Below are 18436 nucleotides of genomic sequence, written 5' to 3' on the forward strand. Positions count from 1 at the left end.
TCGCTGGCACGCTCTTCTAAGTAAATCATACACACAAGACAGTTTAGCAAAGCTTGAAAAGATTTCGCCTTGGAAAAGAAGTTGAGGGTCATTATCACACACTGATGTTTTCAGTGAAGATAAAAACCTACCAGACAGAGCTGTTGATCCAATCTTATATCATTTGTCATACTAGAAGAACTGGCTTGGAGTAGTAATCTCATTTTTGTTTCTTTTGAAGATTGGTGCCTTTTATCCACACATAAGTTATGTGGATTGCTGATCAAATCGTAACATACTTAAATTTACAAAGTTTGAGTAGTAGTCTTGTATTTATTCTTTTCTAAATAGATGCCTTTTAGTCAAACACCTTTCGTGTGGCCTTGTGATCAAATCTACACGAATAATCACACTTAAACTAGAACTATCCAGAATTATAATAATGTTTTGTACTACTCTTTTCTAGATTGCTGTGTGCTACCCAACCGACCCTCTTCCTGTGGGGGCGTCTGTCTGTGATGATCACATTTTTACACATTTAGTCATACAGCATCAACCACTATACTACTCATTCCAATTCTTTCTTAGTTGTCTCCTCCTAGACTGGCACGTTGTCTTACCCAGCAGTCTTCTTCATGTGAAAGTACATAATGGCTGACGCTGCTCGGAGACTAATTACTGTGACATAAACACCACCTCAAAAAAAACAAAAAACAACAACCACTAAATCACTTCCTGTCCAAAAACACAAGCCGGGCCAGGCTAAACCAGTGTTGGATTGTGTCGATAAGAGCTACTCGTCGAGCTACCAAGCCATTACAAATCACTACAGTAGCTGACAGTACAAAGGGGCACAAAGAGGGTGGCCCAGAATTGGGTCCTCATAACATTGTATGTATTGGTTGGGCATATGTGGGGGGGCCCTTTCAGATCACTTTGTCTTGGGGCCCCGGCCAAAGCTGTCATCTTGGGGCCCTGTATAGGAGTTTGGGTTACGGTTTGGGTTGCTGTGATGATAACGGCGTACTGGTGTTCATCTCGACAATGCAGTGCAGACCATCTCGACACAGCACCGGAACTCCCCGGGCCCTCACAGCAGATCCATCTTATCATCACGCACACTGTTCTGCTGCATGACCCCTCCCCTCCCCTGCCCAACGCAAGAGACGCGTCCCGGCCCAACCAACCGACCGGACAGGGCGACGTGATCTATCTACCTCCTCATCAGTCTGTCGTCTCATCTGGCTGGGGCAGACTCCAGAGGAGCGGCGCTGGCACCAAACAGGAAGAGGGAAGTAACGTGGCATTTCCTGCCTGCTGCCCTCCCCTCCTCAAGAGCCCAGAGCTGCCTGGGCGGAGGCCCCCAACCAACAACCATATAGTGTCTCTGTATAGGAGTGTGTGTGTGTGTATGAGAGAGAGAGAGAGAGAGAGAGAGAGAGACTGTGTGTGTGTGTGTGTGTGTGTGTGTGTGTGTGTGTGTGTGTGTGTGTGTGTGTGTGTGTGTGTCTGTGTGTGCATCTGTGTGTGTGTATGTCTATGCGTGCGTCGGTGTGTGTGCGCGTGTGTGTGTCTGTGTGTGCGTCTGTGTGTGTGTATGTCTATGTGTGCGTGTGTGTGTGTGTGTGTGTGTGTGTGTGTGTGTGTGTGTGTGTGTGTGTGTGTGTGTGTGTGTGTGTGTGTGTGTGTGTGTGTGTGTGCACGCGTGCGCAGGGGTGTTAGTCACATCTTCATGCATACCACCAACTTCTTCTCTTTTCTTTTTCTTTTTTTTTTTACAAAGACCACCAGCACGCCTCAGACAGACATATAAACTCTTGGCATCTTAATGGCAACTTAAAGGGCAGACAAACAACTGCAGGCTCTAATTTAGACGACTGTTTCTGTGTGCTCTCTGAACCAAATTGTCTGACCACATTAGTCAGTGGGAGGGGAGCAGATAAGGAATGAGAAAGTGGCCCGAGAGAGAGAATCACTTTTGATGTGCATATGAAAAAACTCTGTACTCTTTGTACTGCATGAAAAATCTGCAGTTCCACTGCTTCATTTTGTCAGGAAAAACCTTACAGACTAACCCATAGGGCACAATTATGTCTTAGAGTAAAACTGTAAAGTAAAACTACTATATCAGAAATAAATCTGAAATGAATCTGACTTTGTATGTCTTAGGGACGTTTGGGGGTGGATCTCCAAATGATCTAGTCATAAATTCCCCTCTTAAAAACAGCAAGTAGCGTTGGACTTAAGATCTTAAAAACAGTCTCTCACTTGTTCTTTTCCTCATCCTACGGGGTTTGTACGTAGGAGGAACCGGTCAAAATAATAAAGAGGGTCTTGAGTAATTCGGAGAGACAAAGCTCTTACATGCAATATTATTGCCCTCTCTGGGGTGGGAGTTGCTCAAGATGTGGCCTACAAACCAGGGGTGCATTTCTCGAAACCATAGTTGAGTTGCTAACTATGTTAGCTACTTTGTGGTTTGCCACGCAATTTCCCATTGGCAACTACGCAAGTTGCAAACTGGCTAACAACTATGCTTTCGAGAAATGCATCCCAGAGATGTATGAAGTAAACATAGTGGTCAATTCATGATGTAAGTACAACCGCACTACATGATATTACACACACTAGCTGTTATATTAGTTATTCCACTGTGCCACATGAGATTCTAATTCAGGAACAGATGTAAAAACCTAATGAGAAAACACTTAAAGGGACACTGTGTGAGATTTTTAGTTGTTTATTTCCAGAATTCATGCAGCCCGTTCACTAATGTTACCTTATTCATGAATACTTACCACCAGCATCAAATTCTAAGTATTCATTATGACTGGAAAAATTTCACTTTTCATACATGAAAAGGGGGATCTTCTCCATGGTCCGCCATTTTGAATTTCCAAAAACAGCCATTTCTAGCTGCAAAAATGACTCTATTTGGACCATACTAGAACATATTTGTTTATTACTTAGAAAACTTTCATGTAAAGATCAAATTTGGCAATTGGCAGCCCAGTTTCAATGAGCAGCATAGTTGCAGTACCTTTTTTGACCATTTCCTGCACAGTGTCCCTTTAATTAGGGTTTTTACATTTCTTTTACTTCTACTATTACTTTCTACACCTCTGCAACTAATAGGGTTGAACGTGCATTGGCTTCTTTAGTAGGCATTTATTTCACTGTATATCAACATCATGAAAACCAACAGCTTGATTATATCTGCTCAGCTGGAACTACTGGCTGAGTTGAGTTGGTGAAATGATTACAGCCATGGCAGTTATTCACTGAGCTCTGAAATAGCAACACCAGTTTTCTCTCTCCTAAATACCTACGCAGTATCTTGAGCCCCATCTTGGCTCTGCACTTCAAGCCATTCATTAACCGCTGGGAAGGAACACATTTGTTTTTGAACTGAGGAAGAGTTTCCACTGCGCTCTACTCTGCTGTGCTGATGTCAGTAAATTGTCTAAATGTGGTCTTACTTGCTGTCAAACAACAACTTTGTTTTGATATTTTTTGGACATTTTCAAACAAATGTCATAACACCTCTACATATGTGAATGCACTCTAGGCAGATAAACTGGACATAAAGGAAGTGATGCCTGTGATGCATGCGTTATGTAAGGAGGGTGCCTTACCTGATTAAACCTGTCTGAGGGCGATGAGCGTGAGCGTGCGTGCTGAGGAGCTGGCCTTTTCTCCTGCCTCTCCAGAAGATCCTCCGCCGACGCTGACTTCCCCGAGCTCCGGCCACCACCGCCCCGCTCGAACCCTCCCTTCTCCCTCTCCCTCTCGCCGCGCTGCTGCTGGGGCAGCTGCCTCAACTGGGACACATCTGGACCAGATGATGCTCCAGCCAGGCTGGCGGAGGCAGAGGCTCTCCTGTCCCTGTCCCGGTCCCTGTCCCGGTCCACTGGGTGTCTGTCCTGGAGCCACTGGGGCTCGGGTGTTTTGCTCTGTGGCCTGTGATGCGCAGCGTGCTGCTGGGGCTCTGCAACCTGCCACCTGTTGCTGGTGGTGTAGAAATCTCCACGGAGGTTGGCTGGAAGAGTATAGATCTGCCTTCCACCACCACCACCACCACCACCACCTGCAGTAACCCCGGACAGGCTCTCCAGCAGCCCCGGGTCCTGTAGCGAAGCCAGGCTGGAGGTGGAGGAGAGGCTGCGAGAGTCGGTGGAGGAGGACGAGGTCTGGTGGTGCAGGTAGGCACTCTGGGGCCGGCTGGGGCGCCCTCCCTCCGGCGCTGGCCTGTGCTGGCCCGTCTTGCGCTTCATGTACTCGGCCAGGGCGTCTTGCTGCATCTGCTTCAGCTCCGGACGCACAGACAGTAACTGCAACTGCTGCTGCTGCTGTTGCTGCTTGGCGTTCCGATTGGCCGCCATCTCGAACATCTTGCGCCGGTCGGCCACGCTGCTTTCCGGGATGAGGAATTGCTGAAGCTGCTGCTTTCTGGAAATGTCCGAGTCCGAGAGGCCCACCTCGTGCATGTTCTCGGGCTCCGAGTAAGATCGCTTCTTCTGTTCCATGGTGAGCCGCTTGCGGCCGCAGATCCGCACGACGGGCGGCCCCACCGGGGGCATGCTGGGGAGTTCCGGGGGGCTGCTCCTGTCCGGGAGGTCGGGGGTCACCACGTGCCTCTCTTTCGGGGTGTGGGGCGACGTGGTGGTGGTGTTGGTCGTGTTGGTCGTGCTGGTCGTAGGCTTGGGACTGGTCTTGGGCCCTTTCCTCTCCAGGGAAGCGTGTTTTGGAGGGACCGCGGGAGGGTTCATGTCCCTGCGCTGGAAGGAGGTGGACCTCAGCACCTTGGACTGGGCGCCCTTGATGCTGTCCCGGTAGGCCCGGTTGTACGTGGTGTCCTGGATGGTGCCCAGGATGTCGAGCGGGTCGTCTCTCCACTCGGACGCAGATGATCCATTTTCCTCACCCACGTGGTACACGCTCTTGCTCCTCTGCAGGACCTGGCTGGTGGTGTCTGGCGGGTACCTGTGACGCTCCTGGTCGGTGCTCGCCCTCCTCTGGTGAAGATCCATCAATCCATGATGGAGCTCCTGGTTCACCGCACCGTACCCGTGGGTGTTGGCGTAAGAGCTCGTGGGAACGGCATAATGAGACGTCGCAGAGCTTCTGTCCAGCATGTTGCGAAGGTCCTCCACACCAGAGAGGGAGCTCTTGGGCGCAACGGGCGCATGGTTTGGACGGTAGTGGGAGGAGGAAGAGGGATAGGAGGACAAGGAGGAGGACGACGAGGAGATGGAACCGGCGTGGCTGATGCTGTGGCTGCGAGCTTTCCCCGAGGGAGGATCGCGCCTCTCGAAGCGGCTCACCCTCTCCAGCACGGACACGCTGCGGTCGCGCTCGCCGCCCGGGGGGTAGTTCTGGCTGCCTCCGCTGCCCGCCGCGCTGCCACTCTCGGGGCTGGCACACCTCTGCACCTCGGCCAGGGCGTTCTCCAGACGCGTCAGAGGGTGCTCCTGGTCCCGTAGAGCGCTGGACTCGCTGTAGTGCCTCGGCGGGAGACTGGAGCCGCCACCGCTCCTGGTCGCCGCGTTGGTCTGCAGCGGCTCGACGTGGGAGCCCTGCTCCAGGTGTCTGGCCAGCTCGGCCTCCTCCCTGCTCTGCTGCTGCTGGAGCTGGAGCTGCTGCTGGCTGCTCTGAGGCTCTGGGCTGTGGCCATAGCGCCCCTTCTCTCCCCTGGGCAGCACGGGCGTGTAGGGGTCTCGTCTCTCCTGTGCGATGATGGAGGACGACGCCGAGGCCGGCCGGCTGGCTGGGTTGTGGCTGTTTGGCGGCTGCAGGTGCGACCTGTATTTGGTGTGGGCCTCGTCCGGGCCTCTCTCCTGGTGCTGGTGGTGCTGGAGGTGCTGGGAGTGGGAATGTGGTGGTGGTGGTGGTAGTGAGGGGGCCTGGGGAAGGGATTTGGGCTGGGAGGACGAGGCGATGAGGTGAGGTGGGCTGGTGGAACCATGTGGCATGTGGCTGCTGCTGCTGCTGCTTTGGTATCCATTCTCCACCGCCAGGGCTCCCTCTCTTCCTCCTCCTCCTCCTCCTCCTCCTCCTCCTCCTGCTAGCTCCCTCGGGGGTGCGTAGCGGCTCTCCTTGGCGAGAGCCGGGTACACTGTGCTGGAGCTGGGGCAATTGGTAGGCATCTGTGCAAAGTGGGGCTCTGGCTGAGGCACTTGGTAGACGCTGGTGGGGTACAGTGGCCGACCAGCGCCAGGCTGCGATGCAGAGGAGACAGCCGGCTGAGAACAGAATAGAATGGAATAGAATAGAATAGAATAGAATAGAATAGAATAGAATGGAATGGAATAGAATAGAATAGAATAGAATAGAATAGAATAGAAAAGAACAGAACAGAATAGAATAGAATAGAATAGAATAGAATAGAATAGAATAGAATAGAATAGAATGCCATTATTCTCATTATACATGCAGCATTACAATGAGATTTGAAGCCTCCCTTCCATAAATATGAACACTAGATGAGGTGTTCAGCCTTTTTGCCGTGGCCCAACTCTGGGCTCAACAGTCTTGGGCAGGTATAGTGATTGTTTTTACTGATGTTACTGCTATAGGATAATGCATGCATCATCTTGTCACCAATTTACGGTAGCACTATGAAGGGTAAAGATGGTGGGGATCTGACTTGAGTGATTCGTTCCAATACAAAGCAGTGGTCATCATGGTATCTAGTGTTCATATCTATGCCTGCGTTCAAGGTGCACACAACATACAATGTTAAGCATAACATAACATAACATAACATAAATGTATTAATAAAAATAATGTACTAACGGAGCTATCAAAAAGAGACTGCTACCTGAGGAGGGAATCCCTGTTTGGGCCGCGTGGTGGGGCTGCTCTCCGGGCTTTTCTCCACCACCGTATGGAGCTGCCCGCCTTCTGTCACGAACGACGGCTTGCCCCCGGCTCCGCCCGCCGCGGCCGCCACCGAGCCGCTGGAGTGGTGCCAGGAGCCCTTGTGCAGGGCGCGCAGCGAGCGGGCCTGCTCCAGGCTGGACCAGGAGTTGGGCCGCTCGTGGTGGTTGTGGTTGCGGATGGCGGCGTAGCTGTCGCTGCGCTGCGGCGGCGGCGGCGCTCCCGGTGGTTGTGGCGCCCCCTTCAGGTTCTCGCAAGAACTGCGGCCGCTGTTGTGGCTGCCGCTGCCCCACACGGGCCCCAAGCTGTGGCGGTGGGAGGCGGAGGAGGACGAGCCGCCACTGCTGCTGCTGCTGGAGCTGCCGCCAGCGCGGTGACATGGGCCCGTCCCTACTCCTCCTACTCCTCCTCCTCCTCCTACTCCACTCCTCATCTGTCCTCTGCTGTCGCTGGTTCGACCCAGAGCGGCCGAGGTCACCTCGTGCTCTTGGGACGGCCCCTGTGGGTCGTAGATGGTGCGCACGTAGCGGATGTCCGCCTGCTGCATGCCCTCCGCTGTCATGCCACCTCCTCCACCTCCTCTACTCTGAGGCATGTGCTCCATGGAGCAGGACCTCTCCCTGAAAGTAAAGAGAGGAAGTCAGCATCTAGTGTCAATATCTTCACATGGTCATGCAATGGAAAATAAATCTTGTTTCTGACTATCCCATGAATAGACAGAGACAGGACAGTCCTTAAAGTGTAAGACAGGACAACAGAGTTTGAAAGCAAGAACGTTGCGTCGCACTGCATACACGACTGGTTAAAAAATATTTTGTTGTGCTGTCAGCAGGGCTCTAAATTAACAGCAGCCAACCGGCCAAATGCTGGTGAAATTTCAGTTTTGCGGGTAGAAAAGATCAACTTACTAGCCCCTATGACCCATTAGAGAGTGTGTGTTTGCTTGGTAAGATTAACATCTACTAGCCATTTTGGCTGGTGATAAAGAAAGTTAATTTAGAGCCCTGGCTGTCAGTATCCATTTAAAAAAAAAGTTGCGCCTTAATTCAGTTGTTCCCAAACTGGGGGTTAGGACCCTTAGCAGGGTTGCAGAGATACTACAGGTTGGTCGAGGACGGAATGGACTTTTCATAAAACACAGGTTAATAGTTAACATACGTAGCTCCATAAATTAGTTAGTAACCGCACTCACTTAGAAGGCCAATACATGCTTTTACTTTCCCTGTGAGTAAATAAGTAAGGGTTAACGTTCGGCGAGAAGGTCGCTACCGTGGAATAGCAGCACGACAGAGAGAATCTTTAGACCCCGACGCGGAGCGGAGGGGTCTTGTTCTCTCTGAAGTGCTGCTATTCCACAAAGCGACCGACTCGCCGAACGTTAACCCGCTTATTATATGGATATACTTAAATGATTCACACATGGCGGGGATATTTCTTTAGGCCTATTTAATGTTAAGTTTATTATAGTTTTTTCATGTCAAAAGATTTTTGCTGCGCAAAACAAAACAGTGCCGTTGTGGAACACCGCTAGGCAACAGCTAGAACTAGGTAGCCAGGACAACAGGTGTTGTCTATCACAGCAGCTGATTAGAGTCTTGTTGAAAAGTCGCTTTAGCAGTGAAAAGTCTTGTTGCCATTGACAGCGGTCTGTTATAGACCAACCCGTCCGTTATCGAAAAATAACAGACGTGCGAACGTTGGGGAGCCCCACTGAAATGAATGGAGCATTCGACCGATGACGTCACACCATATAATAATGACTAAATAATGCCCTGTGAGTAAATAATGTTTGGCGTTTGGAATGGGCGTTCACAAAAATATTCTTAGGTGCAAAAGGTCGTCCTGGAAGAAAAAAAACTGCCAACCAACCACTGCCTTAAAGGGGTATGCCACTATTTTGGGGCTTAATACCGTTAAAATCGTTGGCTGGGGTTTATAAAGGTGGTAAAGTGTCTTATTTTTCATGTTAAGCGTTGTCTTGCTTTAAGACAAGTTAAAAGAGGGAGTATGTAGCTAAGCTAGTGAAAGTCAATGGATCACTGTAGCATGTAGCATGTAGCATGCTACACGGATGCATTGACTTTCACTAGCTTAGCGACATGCTCCCTCTTTTAACTTGTCTTAAAGCAAGACAACGGCTTACATGAAAAATAAGACACTTTACCACCTTTATAAACCCTGACCAACGATTTTAACTGTATTAAGCCCCAAAATAGTGGCATACCCCTTTAATTATAAAAGGTTCCTTAATTTCCTTGTTAGATCAGTTAGGTTACTCCACCCTACCTGTTGCTGCTGGTGAAGGTGGGTCCAGCCGCCAGGTACTCTGGGATGCTGGAGCTGGTGGAGAAGGAGCTGTAGGCCGAGTCACGCTTGCTGTGCAGGTGGTCAATACTGCTGGACGACTTGGAGGCCGACAGCTGGTGGCAGGAGCTGTAGGATGAGATGAGATGAGACGACATGACATGACACGACACGACACGACACGAGATGAGATGAGATGAGATGAGATGAGATGAGATGAGATGAGATGAAATGAGATGAGATAAACTTTCACCCGTTAAGACACAGCCCCTGGTATAGATAGCCTGCTACCAGAATGGCAAGGGCCAAGTTGTAATGTATTACTAAAGGTACTGTGTAATGTCATAGTGGTATAGTACAATGGTAGTAAAATACCTGAAATGCTACCTCTCCCACTCATTTTCTGTCACACCCTCAAACTGTCCTATCGCAAATAAAGGCATAAAAGCATCAAAAAAATATCTTAAAGGGACACTGTGCAGGAAATGGTCAAAAAAGGTACTGCAACTATGCTGCTCATTCAAACTGGGCTGCCTATTGCCAAATTTGATCTTTACATGAAAGTTTACTAAGTAATAAACAAACATTTCCTAGTATGATCAAAGTAGAGTCATTTTTGCAGCTAAAAATGGCTATTTTTGGAAATTCAAAATGGCGGACCATGGAGAAGATCCCCCTTTTCATGTATGAAAAATGCAATTTTTCCAGTCATAATGAATACTTAGAATTTGATGCTGGTGGTAAGTATTCATGAAAAAGGTAACATTAGTGAATGGGCAGCATGAAATCTTTAAATAAACAACTAAAAATCTCACACAGTGTCCCTTTAAAGGGTTTATGAAACGAAAACAAAGTAAAGGAATTTGACCATTTCCAGGACAGATTCTGACAGTTCTAAGCCTTGTGAATAAAATGGGATATTGTCTTGGTGATATTTTGTCCTAAAAGTCATGTTAAAATGTTCCCAAAAAGTGTTATGTTCACTTTTTTTCGTGACATGCAAATTTTATGCAAATGATATGCGTGACATAAAAGGGGAAAGTTCACCTCATTCCACCTTGTTCAGATCAATGGCGGCTAGTACCAAACCAAAGCGCAGTGTCAAGCAGTGTGTTGCTGGAGGGCCGAACGGTGCCAGCTGCAAAAATGGCTACTTGACAGAAGGAATATCTTTGCACAAGTTCCCTTCTGTGAAGAATGATGGAACTGTGGCCGACAAGGAGAAGGCTAAAACAAGGGCTCTGTGGATCCAATTCGTACGCAGGCACCGGTGTGACAGCTTTTGTGATATGCACCGGATTCTCATCCGCCCTGTAGGCTATCTGCTTGTAGGATAGACTGAGTAAAGTTAAGTATAGGGTACAGTTGGGCTAAATCAAATATGCCTGTGTAACAACAAGACTCTGATCTAATTCCAAAGTGTAGGCATAACATAAATGACAGCCCCAAAACATTTGCTGACCATATCGAAGATTGTGTAATGTCTGTATATGTTGACATTCGCTTCCTGCCATACATTTGTCCCACATCGCTTGGCATAGCCTCGTACAAGCAGATGTACATGTGGATGAGAATTCCGGTGCATATCACAAAAGCTGCCACACCGGTGTGGTTTTGAAGCAAGCTCGTGGTCACTGTTGTGCTCGGCACATTTCCACCCCTCGTGCTTCACCACAAATGTGGAGATCGCGGGCATGGTTGGACAGAAGAGAATGCCATTGTCTCAAGCAGTTCCAACAATTGACATCGCCGGCGTGCAGACTGAAACTGCCCCTGTAACTGCTCGTGCACTGCTTTGCTTTAGGCTACGTTTTACCTTGTCCATCTGCTTTGTATGTTGTTTTCAGGAAAGGGTAATGCACATTACATGCCAAACCGATGCGAATGCTCTCGGGATATGCACTTTTTGTTGATTGCCATTCAACTGGTCAATAAATTGGTTTTGGGAGGATATCCGCGCTTCAGCCTCCGTGGTGCTCTCGGTCGAGGACAGCCAACTCACAGACTGGGCTACTGCTTAGCGAATAAACGGAGATGCATATAGCGTAGGCCTACTTTTTTTCTCTCTTCTTCTTTTTTAGGATTTCGGGGCTGCTCCAACAGCCTATTACCTCCGTTTTTTCTCTAGTTGATAATATTTTTGCATGTACATGCATTTCAATCACACTATATCGCGCAATTGAATCAAAATGCCCCCCATTTGTCAACAAATACACACGCCATGTCATCTTTGGGTCAAACAAAACAACAAACAAAATGAACTGTCAGGCTATGTTAACAATCCTCACTTCGCCTGTCAGACATGTCACTTTCTGCAGATGTATCAGTGCCTCTGAAATAGATTTGTGCTGCTGTTTTTTTTTTCTCATGAGGTTGGATGTGTGGTTTTTCAACACGCTGATGTTTGTATCAGAATTTTGTTATCACCGTTTGTTTTCGTTTCATAAACCCTTTAAAAAAGAAACCATATAAACATTGGATACCTGTATGTGGGGTTGAGCGGGGGGTCCAGGCTCTCCATGCTGCCGCGTGAGCTGTACTGGTCCGGGCTCTTGCGAAGGAAGCCGGCCTCATAGCCAGAGAGGTCAGTAGTGGAGGAGCTGCGGAGAGGAGAGGAGGAGGAGAAAGAAGAGGAGGCGGAAACGTGAAAAGGTGAATCAACTGGGGCCCTAACAGGTAAGGAATTCCTTCCTTAATAACTAATAATAATTATTACATTACATTTCACTTAGCTGACGCTTTCATTTGTTCAAAGCAACTTACAACTAATATTTGTCAGGGTATTGGTTACAGTCCCTGGAGCAATGTGGGGTTAGGTGCCTTGCTCAAGGGCACTTCAGCCATGGATGGAGGTGTAGGGAGAGGTCAGGGGGGATTCGAACCGGCAACCACTAGATTGAAAGACCAACTCTCTAACCACTAGGCCACGGCTGCCCCGCATAATAATAACTGTATACAGGTTTTTTAATGGCCGATGCGATACCGATTTTTTTTCATCACCCTTGGCCGATACCCGATATTTGGGGCCGATATGGGTTAAAAAAAAGGTTAAAAAATGACAAATATTCCAGGTCTCAAGTCAAAAATAAACATTCCTTTAACATGATCAAATTTAGGTAGAACTTGTAACATTTTAACACCCACTCTAACAATCAGGTAATGTCTAACAATCAAGTAATAAAAAAATGAAGTGTCTTGTGCTTTTTAAAAAAAACTAAATGACATAAAATAATAAATATTGCGTATCGGCCAAATCCACACGCGTATTGGCCTATAAGTTACCGATACACTTAAAATATGCAAATATCGGCCCGATACCGATACCGATATATATATCAGTCTATCCTTAATTTGTATAGCACAATATCATACAAGGCACGCAGCTCAAAGTGCTTGTGTTTGGAAGGTGGCCGGTTCACTCCCATAGCACCCACACCCATCAGTGTTGCCAGATTGGGCTGTTTCCCGCCCAATGGTGCTGCTTTGGATGGCCGTGTGCGGGTAGAAATGGCATTTATCAGAAAAACCCGGCCAATTTTTGCCATAGAAATCAATACAATTGGGCGGGATTTTGTGCTTCTAGGCAGGTTTTGAGCATTTTTTGGGCTGGAAATCATCAGCCTCATCTGGCAACCCTGACACCCATGGCAGAAGTGCCCTTGAGCAAGGCACAGAACACCATATTGCTCCAACAACTTGTAAATAAAGGTGCATTGCTTACATTGCTGAAAGTGACTTGCCAACTCGCAACTTTTGCAAGTCACTTTCAATGCATTACATTAAATGAATCAGCTAAGTGCAATGTAATCTCAAGTGCCAAAACCAATCATCTGACTAGATAAGCTCAAGTGGGAAACTCCAACTCCCATTGTCATTGCGACACAGCACTCCACAGCACACAAGTGTTCGCTGCACAATGCACAAGAACGAAATTGCATTTATGCCTCACTAGAGGTGCTCCGATTGCTCGGCTGCCGATCATGACCGGCCGATAATGGCCAAAAATAGCCTGATCGGTGATCGGAAAAACATGCCGATCAAAAAACCGATCGAGAGATATTAAATTCCTCACGCAACCATTTGCCTTTACATGTAGGCGCTGGCTCTGCACAGCTGCAAGTGCACCAAAAGAAGGCATCTTTGCTTGTCTATAACTTTTCGCCATTCCCCCCTTCATTTCCACCATTCATAACCATATCTGCATCAACAATGATCTGATTTTCCGATCCATGCGCCGTTTACCTGAGTGACAATGTAATTTGCGATTGAGTAGGCCTACTCGCCAGTGAGCCATGTTACGTTATAACCTGTGTAGTTGCCTTGGTCAGCACGCGACAACTTCACGTTGTCAGCACAAACATGTCAATTATTGTTTTCAAAGTTGTAATTGGCAGTCAGTCGATTAGTTTGATAGTCGCTGAAACACCAAACGGCGACAGATGTGGTTAAAACTTGAGAGAGAGATTCAGAACGGTAGTGGAGCACTGCAACTGTGGACGGTGACAGAGAGGGGAGGGGCTCTCCTCACGAGGCTGCTCATTTAAAGCGACAGGTTGTTTTTTTTCTCGTATGTGGAAGACTATTTGATGTAATGTTTCAGTTTCAATTCAATCTTAAATAGTTTAGTTATTCTATGCAATAACTTATACATTGATTAATACTGTAGACTGTATTACCAACACTAGTCTGAAAGATAATAATAATAATAATAATAATAATAATAATAATAATAATAATAATAATAATAATAATAATAATAGCCTAATAATAGACATGTGCAAATTAAGATTGATTGGTTTATGGGCAGAAATGGTATTCAATAAGGATAATTAATAGGCTATTAAAAAAATAGGAAATCATTTTTGTGATCGGCAATGATCGGTAATCGGCAGATAAAGATTTTTGGTGATCGGTATCGGTGATCGGACCCAAAAAATGGTGATCGGAGCACCTCTATGCCTCACCCGTGCAAGGGGGCAGCCCCCAACGGCGCCCCAAAGGAGCAGTGCGGTGGGACGGTACCATGCTCAAGGTACCTCAGTCATGGAGGAGGATGGAAGAGAGCACTGGTTAATTACTCCGCCACCAACTTGGCGGATCGGGAGTCGAACCGGCAACCTTTGGGCTACAAGTCTGACGCCCTAACCACTTACCCATGACTGCCCAAAATAAATAAGCGAGGTGGATGCCCTCCTCAACTCCTAAATAGGTTTTGGGGTTGTGAGAACAAAATGTAACATGATGGTCAATGAAAGTCTTTTAGTATTTTAAAACTCTTATTTTCATGCAATCTCTTGGTCTTTTCATGACCTTAAAAGCACTCATGATGCAGGAGGACCTGCAAGGAGCAAGGAGAAAGAAGAGAATGTAGACTTGTACTCAGAAGGTTGTCAGTTTAAATCCTACCCTCTCTACACCCTCATCCTTTCAGCAAGGCATCTAGCCCTACTTTGCTCCAGGGACTGTAACTGTATGTCACTTTCAATAAAAGCATCAGGTAAGTGAAACGTAACTTAATCTCACGTGCCAAAACTGATCATCTGACCAGATAAGAGACTGAGATGTCCTAAACTCCTGAAAAATGTTTTGGGATGTGTGAACACAACGGTCAATACATATGAATAACACTCTAAATGTACAGTCCCAGGAAAAAGTTTGTACACCCTTTGAAATTTCTTACATTTCTGTCAAAATTGGTCATAAAACATGGTCTGATCTTCCCGGAAATCACAAGAAGGAACAACCCAAGTCTGCTTTAACTAATTCAACCCAAACATTTACAAGTTTTCATATTTTCATTGGCCATAAGATGTAAACATTCACAGGACAGCAAGGCATAAGTAAGTACACCCTTGCATTCAATAGGTTTTAACCCTAAGTTAGTCGCAATAACCTCAACCAGATGTTTCCTGTAGTTGCAGATCAGATTAACAAAACAATCTGGATGTATCTTGTCTCCCTCTTCTTTAGAAAACTGCCCTTCTTCAGCAAGGTTTCTGGGATATCTGGAGTGAATAGCTTTCTTGACTTCATGCCATATCATCTCAAATGTTTTTTGTCAGAGCTTTGACTGGGCTATTCCAGAATGTGTATTTCATTCTTATGAAGCAATTCAAAAGTCAATTGCCTCTAAAATATGGGTTGTTGTCCCATTTCAGCACCCATCCTCATGTGTGCCTCAACTGAGTGACAGACTACCTCACATTTTTTCTGTAAAATATCTCAATAAACTTCTGAGCTCATTGTTCCACTGATAATAGCTAACTGACAAGGGCCTGAGGCACCAAGGTAGCCGCATATAATGATGCTCCCGCCACCATACTCAAAAGTGGAGATGATGTTTTGGTGAAGGTGTGGTTCTCCAGTTCTCCTCCAAACATGATACTATGTGTTCCCCTGAAAAATTCAACTTTGGTTTCAACGTTGGTCTACAGAATATTTAGCAGTAATTTTATGAAGCATATAAATGCTTTTTCGCAAACCTCAAAGGTGCAGCAATATTTTTTTGGACAGAAACCCCATTCATTTTAGATTGGCAGAATGAACCCCATTTTTAGCTATTCTTGGTTACATCTCCACTTCTGAGTATGGTGGCGGGAGCATCATTATATGTGGCTACCTTGCTGCCTCAGGCCCTTGAAAGTTTGCTATTATCAGTGGAGCAATGAACTCAAGTTTATTGTGATATTTTACAGAAAAAAACGTGAGGAAGTCTGTCACACAGTTGAAGCACACAAGAGGATGGGTGCTGAAATGTGACAACAACCCATACTTAAGAAGCAAATCGACATTAGAATGGCTTCATAACAATGTAGTGCACATTCTGGAATAGCCCTGTCAAAGCCCTGACTAAAACAATTGAGATTATATGGCATGAAGTCAATAAAGCTATGCACTCCAGACATCCCAGAAACCTTGCTGACGAGAGGCAGTTCTCTAAAGAAGAGGGAGACAAGATACATCCAGATTGTTTTGTTAATCTGATCTGCAACTACAGGACAAGTCTGGTTGAGGATATTGCAACTAACTGAGGGTTAAAACCTATTTAATGCAAGGGTGTACTTACTTATGCCTTGCTCTCCTGTGAATGTTATAGCCTTATGGCCAATAAAAATATGAAAACATGTAAATGTTTGTGTGGAATTAGTTAAAGCAGACTCTGATTGTTCCTTCTTGAGATTTCCGGGAAGATCAGACCATGTTTTATGATCTATTTTGACTGAAATGTAAGAAATTTCAAAGGGTGTACAAACTTTTTCCTGGGACTGTATCTCCCCCCTTTTTTAAAGAACTTAAACGCAGTCACAGACGGATGCATTTGGCCTAGGGTTGGTTGCTCAAGGCCTAAGGCGTACGGAAGGCAGTAATGTGTTTGTCTTTGGCTGCTTTTAAAATAATAAAAAGGCAAGATAACCTAGGAATGTGTTTACTTATTCTTATCATTACTTTTAATGGCCGCGACTGGACCAAGTGGACCAGTTTGCCCACTTTTGTTTCAAACGCTATCAACCAGTGAGCTCCGAGTAGGTCGCCATGGTCACTGATTGACAGCTTTGACAGGGGACAGAGGTCAAATGCCAACGACTTATAGAGACATGAGAGAGCCGCAACCAACCAGCTTCTAAATCCAGCTCATCAGCCATCATTCACGAAGTTCTCTGTATAGTGAGCTCAATAAAAAACATTTCATCCTGTTTTATTTGGATCACATTCTTCTTGCTCCATCACTCTGATAGGACTAGCAATCCCTCCCTGCTGAGAACTTGGAATGACCTAAAATAATTTATTACCTGCAATGTCTCTGTCTGATGCCTAATTAACATCAGAAGAAAAGGGGACTGGATTACTCTCTCACCACCACCCCCCCAGGGCAGATCATCTTAACTGCTTTATTTACTGTACAGTGTCTACTGTCTAGTGCAGACAAGAGGTTCTGGTTACTCTGTTTAAATAAAAGTCAGATCCCAGTGCTAATAATAAGAGAACACACACTGGCAAGGCGCCTCGGTAGCCCCCATAATAAACATCTTTTGCAGCCGGAGGGACCGAGGGTGTCTCTCTCTCCCTGCCTCTCTCCCATCCCCTTCCTCCCTTCTCCATTTGTCCTAGATGTGGTAAACAGAGAAGCTTTTCCGCTAACCACCTCTGTCATAACACACACATACAACGCTAACCACCAGAGTCAGACGTGTCCTCCGTGCGAAATGTGCGACAGACTGGGGCAGGGGGTAGACTAGAGGCAGACCCATCCACATCACACAAAATGGCAGCCATGCAAACCACAACAAACACACAGACCTAAACGAAACGAAATAAATGAAATAAACGAAATGCAATTTGCAAAGTAGTTGAGCGTTTTTTTTACAGTTTGAGATTAAGCTAAGCAATCAGCCGGCCAGTCAAATAGTCTGTTCATAGACTGTTTATCTGTCTTCTCCCTGTTCCACACACACAGTTCCTGCACTGTAAATTCTGCTTTCCTGAAATTCTGTGTATATGCAGCACTTAGATCATATACTCTGGGACCAAATATACTCTTGAAGATGTTTAATAAACTCTATAAATGTTTAATTAACACTGCAAAATGTACTGTGTGATGGTTTGGAGAGTACAGTACACTGTAAAACATTACAGCCAGTTAAATGTAAAAAAGTAAGTTGCCCTGCTGCCTTACGTTTGTGAGCTAACTCAACTTGAGAAAGCCTTGAGTTGAGTAAACTTACAAACATAAGGCAGCAGGGCAACTTACAGTCTCTTTTTACGTTTAACTGGCTGCATTGTTTCACAGTGTAAGAGGTTGGAGGTTGGAGGTTGGAGGGAGATAAGGCAGGGTGTTGGCGGAGGGGTGGCGGGGGTAGGTGGGAGGCCTTCAGAGCTCCCTTGGGGCGCCATTCGGGGCTGGCCTTGTATGGGTATGTGGGTCCCGGGAGGGGGGGGGGGTGGGGGATAGAAGAGGGGTGCCAGGCTGGCGCTTGTTCTCACAGCCGTAATAAATGTGATGTCATTATGCCCTTCTAGTGACACAATAGCCACCTCAGCTCCCACTGCTCTACTTTCACCAAACACAGGCACACACACACACACACACACACACACACACACACACACACACACACACACACACACACACACACACACACACACACACACACACACACACACACACACACACACACACACACACACACACATTTACCATCCACGCAAAACATCCATGCACTCACTCTCATCCAATATGGTATCCAAAACATAAACTGTACATGCACATACACAA

At 46.5% G+C, this 18436-nt stretch overlaps 1 protein-coding gene across 2 annotated transcripts in view; it reads right to left on the reverse strand.

Moving 5' to 3' along the window:
* shroom3 (shroom family member 3) overlaps positions 1 to 18436 on the reverse strand; it is a 105799-nt gene that overhangs the window by 14354 nt on the left and 73009 nt on the right. For both annotated transcript variants that reach the window (XM_063210685.1, XM_063210687.1), the window contains 4 exons: positions 11646 to 11762; positions 9145 to 9291; positions 6800 to 7478; positions 3615 to 6221 (listed from right to left, as the gene is read on the reverse strand). In XM_063210685.1, coding sequence (XP_063066755.1) covers positions 3615 to 6221; positions 6800 to 7478; positions 9145 to 9291; positions 11646 to 11762 — 3550 coding nt within the window. The remainder of the gene's footprint in view (positions 1 to 3614; positions 6222 to 6799; positions 7479 to 9144; positions 9292 to 11645; positions 11763 to 18436) is intronic.

This window comes from Engraulis encrasicolus, chromosome 11 (assembly GCF_034702125.1).
Source record: "Engraulis encrasicolus isolate BLACKSEA-1 chromosome 11, IST_EnEncr_1.0, whole genome shotgun sequence".
NCBI classification, from domain to species: domain Eukaryota; kingdom Metazoa; phylum Chordata; class Actinopteri; order Clupeiformes; family Engraulidae; genus Engraulis; species Engraulis encrasicolus.